The sequence below is a fragment of the Coptis chinensis genome, chromosome 2 (assembly GCF_015680905.1).
Source record: "Coptis chinensis isolate HL-2020 chromosome 2, ASM1568090v1, whole genome shotgun sequence".
Classification (NCBI taxonomy): Eukaryota; Viridiplantae; Streptophyta; class Magnoliopsida; order Ranunculales; family Ranunculaceae; genus Coptis; species Coptis chinensis.
This window is the reverse complement of record NC_141457.1, coordinates 96,032,976-96,044,701: the sequence shown is the minus strand read 5'-3', so window position 1 is coordinate 96,044,701 and position 11,726 is coordinate 96,032,976. Positions and strand designations below refer to the sequence as shown.

General features: G+C 37.8%; 1 protein-coding gene across 1 annotated transcript; it reads right to left on the bottom strand.

Moving 5' to 3' along the window:
* Positions 1-285: 285 nt before the first annotated feature.
* Positions 286-1,237, bottom strand: LOC147519311 (RING-H2 finger protein ATL80-like). The gene has a single exon (XM_086594850.1). The coding sequence runs from the start codon at positions 993-995 to the stop codon at positions 459-461; it is 537 nt and encodes a 178-aa protein (XP_086450976.1). The 5' UTR covers positions 996-1,237; the 3' UTR covers positions 286-458.
* Positions 1,238-11,726: the final 10,489 nt, after the last annotated feature.

The window sequence follows — 11,726 nt, the reverse complement described above, 5'->3', positions numbered from 1 at the left end:
TGTTGACCCGTCTTTTAGTCTTCTCTCTGGGTTATTAATTAATCTAAAGCATAGCATTTTACTTTGCCACAAATGGAATCACATAACAAGCAAATCAAAAATCTAACCACACATTGCTTACCCTTCACCTACGCCCCAGTGTCCCACTCCATGTGCAAGTTAGCAATTAGCAATAGCAATAGCAATAGCAATAGCAATAGCTCTTTTTCAGTTCATTCCCTTGTGCTAGTAATGGTATCAACTTAATAAAGCCCTTTCTTTTCTTCAGGAAAATAACAAGAAATATATGCTAAAATTAATTATTGATTTTTCCCACTAGCAAGTAACAACTGATATGTATATACACTCCAACAAAAAAGAGAAGAAGAAGAAGACGAAAGAAAAAGAAAAAAATCTCTATGAACAAAAATTTACATCACTGAAGAAGAAAAAAGGTAAAGGAAAGGGAGTGGTCAGCGCTAAGGTAAAAACCTATTAACATTATTAGTATCTTCTCTAGCTTTCAACCCAGATTCCAAATCAACAGAATTGGTACAATCCTGAAAGCCACCGCACTTCTGGCACCTAGCCACAACCAAAATCTGCCTACAAGAAGGACAAGACGAGTGTGATCCAAGCCACGTGTCAATACATCCAACATGAAACCCATGCCCACACTGTGGCAACACTCTAATTTCGACTCCATCAACGAATTCGGACAAACAAATCGCACACTCCGCTAACTTCGCGTCATTGTTACCCGTACCATTAAAAGTAAGTCTTGGAAGTGATCTAAGAACACTTTTTTTCAAACCTTTGTTAGCAGCTGCTGGAGCTTGTGAATTGTTATTAGAACGTGTGCCACGCCGAAGCCATGCGCAACGAGCGACCGCGATGAGACCCACAACGCAAATTAACGCGCAAAGAAGCGCGGCGAGGATGACTACAAAGTCAGAGTCGACTGTGATTGATTCCGGTGGCTCAGCTAAGGATGTGTTTACATTGCCTGAAGTCATGAGGAGATACTGGAAGGTCACTAAAATGAGAATTTTTTTCCCACAGTTTAGTATATGCCTATAATAAGGTGTACAAAAGAGTGCTTTAATACTAACTGGGAAAGGGTTCTTAAAATAATGAAATTGATAGTGTTAGCTCACGCAGAGTGAACGCTACATAGTAAGGCTGTTGGATGGTGTTTGAGATAAGAATTGAGGGTAGGTATTTGGCGAGCTTTCGGTGTTCACATCAGTGGTCACATGCAATAGATATGCTCATGTGGTGGCTGAACCAGACTACTAGAGTTAGGAATCATGAAGAGTAACTAAACCCACCTAGTTTTTCACTTTTTTGATATGGACATTTTTTTTTTTGGGGTAACAATTATAGTGGGTCCTGCCATGTGTATTTGAACTTTTGGGCTTTTGGCATTTGCAAGTGTTCAATTCCTAATGGAAGGCTCTGCTTGGTGTACTTCTCTTAAGAGATTCACAAAAGTTTGTCGGCTGCTCCACAAATTGCGAAATTCCGATCAACTTTAAGGTTTCAGAATGTGGGCCTGATATATGTATCGATTTTTTTGTTAATTATCGATTACCATTTACCAAAACCTGTTTTTTTTAATAATTACTGCTTACTTCTATTAATTGCCAGTAATAGAGATTAGAGAAGCATCTTGATGATTCAAATTATTGGCGAGGCTGACCTCCACATACACAAAATTTTCAGCTGCCGAATTTCTGTAAAATATTTAGCTTTTAGACATTGTCAGAAATTTCAGAGCAAATTTTTTGTTATTTCATTGTGTTGATTTCTGCAGCTTTTTAGGGCTATAGAGACAATAGAAATAGTTGTCTTGAAGGGAATTGGAAAATATCCAAGAGCGGGCTCAAGTTTGAATGGAAGGTTGAGTTTGGCGGTGTTGTCTTGGTATAATGGCCCGCAAAGTCGCAATTTCAATCAAAACTTTTCTGGTATTTTTATTGAAGTTGACATCCATTGCAATATACATGATCTTGGCGTGTGACTGCCTGACTGGTACAAAAAAAAGTGACAAGAGTCCATTCTTATCAGAATCAGTCAAGATTTATTTGCTCGATGATCTGTCTTTTTCATACCTATATAATCTTCTTTTCTATCTACCAAGCCGAATTTAAACTAATTGATCTACAAGACTACAATACACTTTCATAATTGTAAAGTGACGTGTCAATAGGTAAAGTGATATATAATATCAATAGGTGTCAAATGGATTTCAAGGTTAAAGCTTGAGATATAATATCGTGCCTAATTGTAAGCACCAAACAAATCAAATCACACGCAAATTCATGGAACATGAACAAGTGGAGTTTTGGAACTTGAACAAGTGGAGTTACTTAAACTTTACCATACAACACCTATCACCAGGGCCAACAGATCATGTGAGGCGGGTGGAACGCATCATCCAGTTAGTCCATTACTGATTACTCAACGAACGAACCTCTTACAGTCTTACCCACGAACAGATCCTTTTGACTCTTTGAGTTGACTTCTTTTCTCCACTACGAAGGTTTAGAATAATAAAATTGAGCTGCTCAACCACCCAATGTGGCAACAAAAGTAATGGTTGTTATAGTTGAACAAACAAGGATCATATGACTTGTTAATGAAGTTGTAATTTGTTGAAGATTGTGAGGTGGACTTGGGGAAGTTGAAGATTTTGTATGAGTTTGCATTTTGTGTATATTGAACTGATTTTTGATAATAATGATCTCTGTGACTCTAATATCATCTTGCAAATTGTTCGAGAAAGGTGATTTGCGACTTGAGCTAACAGTAACAGTTTTAGCAACAAAAAAACAAGACTCGAGTTAACAGCGGAAGGTGCTAGCAACTTGGCAAAGTGGCTACATGCCAATGATATGCATTATCCCGGCAAAAGTACTGAACATTATATATATTATTTCATACCAAGCGGAGGCTGCTACCAACTTGTCACCCATTAGAGCGGAGATCAAGCTCTGCGCTCCCTAGCTAAGTTCTTTCAGGACAAAAACACCAATTAATGATTCATGGTCACTAGATGTCATCTCGGCATTGAACACATCACTAAGGGCCATAAATTGTTGTTTCACTAAGGGCCATAAATTGTTGTTTTTGTCGTAGAAAGAATTTAGTACGGACGGCCGTTAACTGACCTTTTAAATCTAAAGAGGCGGAGGTTGATCTCCTCTAGATCGAGTGTATTTGCCAAATTGGAGAAAGTCACAATGTTTGTTAATGTGGTTGTCGGGCTAAGATTGTCCAAAGATTTGAAACAGAAGAGAAAGCAAACAAAGAATTGAAGGAAAGGGACATCTTATACCTTGTACTCATCCAAGAAATCGTTTTTCTGATTATGGAATGTGGATAACAAGTAATTGGGGGTAGCACACTGGCACCATCATTGCCACCATATCAACAGTGGGAACAAAATTCCTTGCATAATTCTCATGCGAGGTCAAACACTAGGGTCCATTTTCCATAGTCCATATAGCGGCAATAGCAATCAGCTAAACTTAAAACACATGTTTCTTTAGAAAAAATAAAAAAGTAAAAAATGTAGTGTTAAGAACTTAAGATAAGCATTTGCTTGAACTAATAAGTCGAGTCAGTGATGGATTTTATGGCTTGTCTTAATTTTGAATAATTGATTAGCAGGTTAACAGTTGACAACATAATGCTGGGTGGGCCTGTGAGGTCAACATACATGGACCCATTTGAGAAAAAAACAAAAAGTTGATTTAACCACTCCGGCCCAAAATGCGATGGGCTCACCGAGTTCATTTTCTCACGATCTTTCTTTAGTACGAGCGGGTGGTTGCAGTTGCACCGTTGAACAACCACCTTTTCTACAATTAGAAGTGGTGGGGTATTCTATCTTCATTAGTGGAAATTGTAACAGAACACAACCTTTCTTACATTCCCAAGTTTCAAAAGAATACTAAATATATGAGTAATCTATGTAGTGGACTAGACTACTAGAGCGTAATTTCAATTAGAATAGCGAAGAACATTTGAACTCTTTTTGGCACCATTCTTTTGTGAAGCTCTTCAATTATAAAATCATACAGGTAACATTGGTTGGAAATGTGTCTTTTTGTAGTGGTGTGTCTTTTTGGCACTCACACTATCTTTCACTAACATGGAGACCAGTACCAAACTATAACACAATTCTATTTTATTTTATATATTATATAACACTTTTTACTGATCAAAAAATAAAAAATTATAAAATCATACAGGTAACATTGGTAGGAGTTCTTTAATGAACTGATCACTTCAACTTCGATTTCAAAAGTATGATCTTTTTATAGTTTATGTCAATTGTCAATTCATTTTTGATAATGGAGTGAGGAATAAAGAATGTATAAAATAATAAGGAGAATTTTGTTTGGGTTTTACAATTTCCACGGAACTCTAGTACTTCCACGAATATATTCCAATATAAAAGGTTTTTTCTGATCCACGACATTGGTGTATAGCCGTACCTTGGTCGCACCCAAGAAACAAATACCCCAACTTTAAAATAAAATAAAATGTTTTCAATCTCAGTTTGTCTAAAACTATTTTAGAGGCCATACCCCCAATTTGTGTTTTAAATGGATCCAAAAACAAATTTGTGTCCTTTTTATATTAATGGGTAGTTTTGTGACTTTGTTCATTTCAATTGCAGGAATAAATTTGATTAGGAGAAAACCATAGTAGTAATATATGTATGACAATTGACGCTTATGCTGGGGTGGGCCGGTGAGGTGAAGATACACAGTGAAGACTGAACCATTCGAGACTGATTTCCGCTCCGTCCCAAAATGCATACGGGGCTTACCAAGTTCATGATTTTGACAATCTTATTTTAGTACCAGCAGTAGCAGGTGGTTGCATTTGCACCGTTAAACAACCCACCCAACTTCTTCTACTCCGTCCATTTCAATTGGCCTGCTATGTGCTATCACCACCTTCTTATTAATTCTAAAATTTTGATAATATCAGGCTGTATCCTAAAAAGTTGATACTTCGAAAACATGACTACATGAGACAGTACACCCAAGCTGTGAAAAACCAATGTCTCGGTACATTTGAGTTCAGACTTGTGGTTCGGCTTACTTCCAGTAGAGCAACACGTGTGATGTATGCAGTTTTTCTCCATTCCAAATTAAAAGTAAAAGTAGATAGTTGCTATAATTTCAGTAATGCACTTTTCCCATAGCAATTGAGCACTTTGTAGTGGGTGTTTGTATTTGTGTCTTTGTTGTTAATTAATGGATTATTCATTTTGTGCTGATGAATTATTCTAATGTCTAATGGTAAGGCACTGATTGCCAACTTTGAGGAAATATTTGTGAGGGGGAAGTAAAGTTGCCGAAACCAGTAAAAAGAGTTCGGACTGGAGAGAAATCTGAAAGAGGGTGAAGCGAGTGATTGTTTAACGGCAGTGTTTTACCACGGAACGGGAATGAATATAATGAAGCGACTTAGTCTAAACCAAGAGAACAATTGGAGGGTCCTCAACCAGGAGATGAGGCAAATGAGAGTGATCTGACTATTAAGCTGAAAGAGAAAGATCTTGTTTAGGTGCGGAGGAAGATTGAAACCAGTAATGAATTCAAGGAAAGAAGATGATGTAAATTGAAGATTGGTGAATCTACCACTTCAGAAGAAGGGGGAAGCTGAGGCCTGAGGCTATTACAAAAAACTTAAAGTTGAAAAAGACAGAAGCAGGTGCCGACTAGCAAAGTCGGTAAAACCTTTGGGTGATAATACTATAGGTTTGGGGCTCAAACGCGCCAGCATCAAAGAGTTACTGGTCTCATTTAAAACAGGCTTACCAATAAATTAAAAAAAAAAATACAGGATTTCTTGCCTTTGAAAAAATGTCAGCCTTAGAAAAAGGGTTGAGATGTAAACCAACACAATAATCTTACAAACTTGAATTTGAGCTGGAAATGGTCCTTAAGACAAAATGCCTGGACGAGGAGATGAAAAATATAAAGAAATTCAAGTAGAAAAGAAGGAACCTACAAACTGTCGTCTCAAGAAAGAGAAGATTCACAATACGGAGTAGGCTTTGAAAAAGAAGACGGAGAAGCTGAAGGAAAAAGAGAAGTTGGAAGCTTTGAGGGAGATGAAGAAGAGCATAAAAGTTTACTAGAAGAACCTGGAGATGGTAATGAAAGAAAAGGTCATAGACGAAGAATATTGAAGAATCCTATTAATTGCCGAGCTTGAGACGGAAAGGGCTAACATTGAACAGGAACAGCTGTGATTGCATGAAGATGAAGAAAATTTAAGAGTAACTGAAGAACAGAGAAAGCCACATATCCGTTGAAATTTCACTTGAAGCAGGATTTATGGATTAGATAAAATTGCCGAGAAGAGTTGCTCCTGAAAAAGTGTGACGATTTGAAGTAGGATAGTGAAAATTTTGGAAAATATGGGTAGTGTTGGACGACAAAAGGGTGGAGATGACAGAAGTTTAAAAACAAGTGAGCTTTGGGAAGGAAAATCTAGAGAGAAAAAAATTGAAACACACCCTAGAGGAAAGATTGAAGACGAGAAGCTGGCGACAGGGGATTATGTTCAAAGGGAGGTGGAGGAAATCAGACTGAAAAAGAATCTGTTGAGACCATGATGGAGCACTAAAGATCTGCAGCATCTGAAAGAGCACTGTGAGCATGAAGACATGCTCTGTGCACAATTGAACTTGAGTGACTACAATAAAAACAACTGAGTGAGAGAGGGCATTTGAGGAGCAGAAGGGAAAGGATTCAAATAGTACAACTTAAATGCGGAAAGTTGATGGAAGGGAATTGTAAAATATGAAGCCACAAAGGCTTGGCATGCGGACTGATATTGTTGCAGAAAAACAAGCATCGTGGATGTTTGCTACTTGACACGCGGACAGATCTTGACAAGAACATCAAACACAGAGGGCACAATTCAAAATGGTTATTGAGAAGTACAAGAGCTGCAGGAACTGTGGAGAGATTATCAGCGACTGTTATTCTGTTTTATATGATCTCAATTCTCTACTGGAAATGGAGGAATTTGGGTCCCTTTCTCTGCCGTGGTGGGTAGAACATTATTTGGAGTACATGCAAGGTAGTCATGCTTCTTTGGATATGCCAAATAATGATACATCTCCATTGAGATCATGGTCTGCCAGTGCCTCATCAGGAACACATGTCGTGGCCGGCTCAGAGAATGCACTTCAAGGATACCAAACTATGAAGTCTTAAGGATTTTGTTGTGCAAGGTATGACAAATTCAGACAAAAACACATGATCCATGGCAGCTGATCATGCAAGTTCAGACACAATCATCACAGGGATTAGAGGGAATTGAAAATGCACGAGAACCATCTTATGGAATTCCAACTGATTCTTTTTGATAACCAGAGTATTCAGTCGGGTGAAATTGTGAGGATGTTCGAGTTGAACCTACACAATGGTTTGATTAACAGATTGACATGGATAGCAAAACGTGTCGGCGTCAGCAGTTCTAAGAGATATTCTCAACACTTCGAGCTGAAAAATTTGCAATTAGGTGAATGCATTCTGTGAAAGCGGCTGTTGAAGATTCAAAGCCCATCGTTGGAAAATCCCAGAAACATAAATATGAAATGCAGCAAAATGGGAATGCTGAAGATTCTGTCAAATGCAAATGAAGAAATTCAAGATGACTCTAGTTTTGTGGTTAAAAGAAGTATGGATGCTGGGTGGAAGAGGAACCATGCTCATGCCTCTATTAGTACTGCAAGTAAGGTCGATGATTAATGATGCTCGTTGTGAAAGTATTGCAGCAGGAGGTTGCAAGAAGAGGCAGTAAACTGTTGATCTAGGCGCACCTACTCTTGGAAAAAACGATACAACCTCAGGACGGTGGCCAGAGCAGCAGCTACCCAAGCGTTATCTGATTTTGCTAAAGGGAAGCAAAAAGAAGCCTGAGGGTAATAGCAGACGCTTGGGATGTGACTACAATACAAGTTGTGGAGGAAGTCCATGAGTCTACCCCCAGACAGGGTTGTCAGGTTAGATGCAGTGATTGGGATTTGGGAATGATGGTGGCGTTGTTTGTGAACCAAAGTCAACTGGGAATATTAAACCAAGGGCGGTAAATATGAGAGAAATTCAGGCTGGAGGTTGTGTTGATGAAGATAGTTTGTAAAATGAAGTTGCTACTGAAGATGGGAATGCGGAGTAGGATGAGGATGAACCGGAGCATCCTGGTGAAACCTGTATGGGTAAGAAGTTATATAATTTTGTGTAACATGATCACGCAGCAGCTGCTGCTGAATCTCTTAACTGCATCAGTATCATACTCCCGAATTTCGACAAAATCGGAAAAACAATATTTGTTCCCGACTTTTCGATTTTCGAAAAGTGATTCACTCTCAACTTTCAAAAACCAATCATCCGTTTAATTATTCCAATAATTTGAAACCAATACAAATTTTAAAATCAACAAAAGTCACATTCATTACAAAAATTTACAAATGTAATTAAACAACTCCTCAATTATAATTACAACAAAAACAATTTTTGTCTCGACCCTATTACACCTTATTACAGTAAAAACCAATCAACAATCTTTCTTGAAACATTAATGCAAGCCACATGCAAAATAAACTTTCTTCAACATTAGTCCTGTCAAGATTTATCGACTATGTTCATTTTATTACCACACCCGATAAGCAAACATACAAATCAGATAAGCATTATAAACAATGCTAACATGAGCAAATCCTAAAATACAAACCAAGCTTATACATATATATACATAATCAACAAGGCATATAGTTCCTCCACCGAGGTGCTTTAATTTCCAACTAATCTCGCAATAACTATACATACACTAATTAAAGCAAGTAGTTCATCCACTAGGGAGTTTTAGCTTTTAGCTTCCAATTCAATAATATTAAGGTAGTTAGTTCCTCTACCGAGACGTCTTAGTTTTTGATTAAATCCACATCATATATATAATAAAAAGAACAAAAATGAAACTTACAATATACTTGCACTTATGTTGGCCAAATTACAGAGTGGGGTTTTTTGTCATTTCTTGCAAAAACAATTAATTTAACCCACCCTTCTACAAAATAATTGTGAATCAAAATAAAATAAAATAAAATAAAGTTCAATATAAACAAAATATATCGTATTCAAAATCCAATCATTCTATCAAACCATGGAGAACAAATTCTACGACAAATTTCATACCCATAGTCAATCATTTATTATTGTATTAACATACACTTTGACAAATAATAATTATTATTTAGAGTTTTTTCAAGTGTCCTTAAGATAGCATCATCTTTATGTCTTACCTAGTTTCCTGTTTACCACAATCGCTCTCCTCAATCGAGCCGAACATACACACCTGTATGCATTTTTCACATAATGGAACCACTCACGTGCGTAGTTATCCTAAGCGGGATGTCGCATACCAGGTAACCCCCACACAGACCCCAAAATTATGTGAGTAAGCCTTTACTAGGCATAACATATCGTGTGTTTCATTCTGAATTGGTGACGAGATAATCAAAATCATCATTTGGCTACAAGGGCTCCAAGTTCCCTTAAAAAAACAACTTTCATATTTATCACAAGAGTTGTGATAGCTAGGGGATAGGATCCAGGTTAGCCGCCATGACCGCCAGATCTTAACCTCTTCCTTATAATCCACCATGACCAGAGAGGGGTTTGAACCCCCTGACCCATCTCATCCCACCGCTCCCCTCTCACCTTCTTCCCCTTCAGATCCATCAAACATCCCCGTCACTACATCATATCTACCGGATATTCCAAATTCAGATACGGTGGTGGCTGATCAAGCAGTCTTGCAGACAACAAATGTCAATTCTATTGGGTTTAGATCTTGGAGCTCACTTTTTAACACAAGTAAGAACTCTAAACTCAAACCAAACCTTAAGAAGGTATTCCCAAATTTTACAAATGGTGTTGATGATGTCCCACTAGAAATAGTGGAGGAAGGGATATCTTTTTGGAAAGATTATGTGGTTGGATTCTTTGTATAGAAGAGGTTATCTTACCCTTTTGTCAAAGAATCATTAAACAAACACTGTAAAGTAAAAGGCAACTATGAGATGATAGCAGATAGAGACCTATTATACTTCAAATTTGTGAATGAAGAAGATCGTAAGATGGTTATTGAGCATGGTCCCCTATTCATCGCCGGCAGGATATTTGTTGTTCGACCTTGGTCCGAATCTATAGAACAACATCGAAACAAGATGAAATCTCTCCCCATATGGGTGAAACTTGACTTACCAAAGCAGTTGTGGACTAGTAATGGGATTGATTTTGTCTCAAGTATTATTGGGGAACCCATTTGTATGGACAATGCCACGGCAAACAGGACACGACTTAGCTATGCACGAATTTGTGCATTTGTTAATACAGATTTCAAGTTCCCTTCTTCCATTAGAGTCAACTTAGGTGATGGAAAAGAGGTAGATATAAGCTTGGAGTATGACTGGATTCCATCACTTTGCAAGATTTGTAACATTTTTGGGCATGCTGATGCAAAATGCCACAAAAACAAGAAAGCACAAGCCACCCAAAACCCGAAACATGTGAGGGCAAAACCAACAAAGAAACAACCACAAAGATGGACACCCAAGAAAAATACACAAGGAGGTCAAACAAGCTCCTTAAGAGATGATGGAGGTGCTCCCATCCTTGGGGATTGTGAGGTGACTTCAATTGTCGTAGTAGAGAGCCAACAATCTACTGATGTACAAATTGAACAGCATGAAAATGAACAAATGAGGATTGAAAACCCTTTAGAACAAGAGCTCTATGGTCAAATTGTTCAGATGAAATCACTAATGTGGTTTCTCCTACTTCTCAAGTTCCGAGGTTGATATTGGTTCTCTTATGGTCGTTATTCCAACTCAAGTTGATGTATTTGCTAACACAAATGTTAATGCTGCTAGAGCTTTAGCTACTAAGGTTGTACTTGGTACACATAGAGATGTCGCACCAGCTAAAGATACTTATCAAGATGTTGCTTTTGCACACATGAATGCTGAAATTAGTAATGTTGATTTGAATGTTGGGGTTCAAGTGGATACTGTTCCAGTACTAGTGGATGTTGCTATAGTTGCAAATGCTTCCCAGAATATCATGATTGGTGAGCAGGCTTGTGCTCCCATGATGAAACAGCAGATGAGATATAAAGTACAACCTATCTTTCCACATGGTACAAGGTCGAGAGTTCAAAGAGAAACTCAAGCTGATGAGGAATGGACCACGGTTAGGTAAAAAAGAAGTAGCAAAGAACCCTCTCCAAGTGTGGTTAGGGAGCGCTTAGCTGGAAAAATTAGTCCTACCTTAGGTATGATTAAGCAGGCTTCCAAGACAAAATATAAAGGTAAAAATCTTGATGGATACATCAAGGAGATTTTCGATGATACTCTTGGATTAACATACGCTTGCGGTGAATGTGGGACTTTTTTCTACAATTTTGAGTATGCACAGAAACATCTAAGGAATGATCATCTAATCTTAAGGGATAAACTTTTGTTTGGTGGTAGACATTAAATGTTTTTATGTTGTAAACTCTTTGTTTGTATACCCGAGTGGGTTATGTTCATGAGCTTCTCATGATTGTTAGGCTTAGAGCCTAGTATTATTGTAGTGAAGATTCTCCATCTAATGATCATACTCTTAGGGAGGTATGTAACTCTTTGAAGTTTAATCAACAGGTAG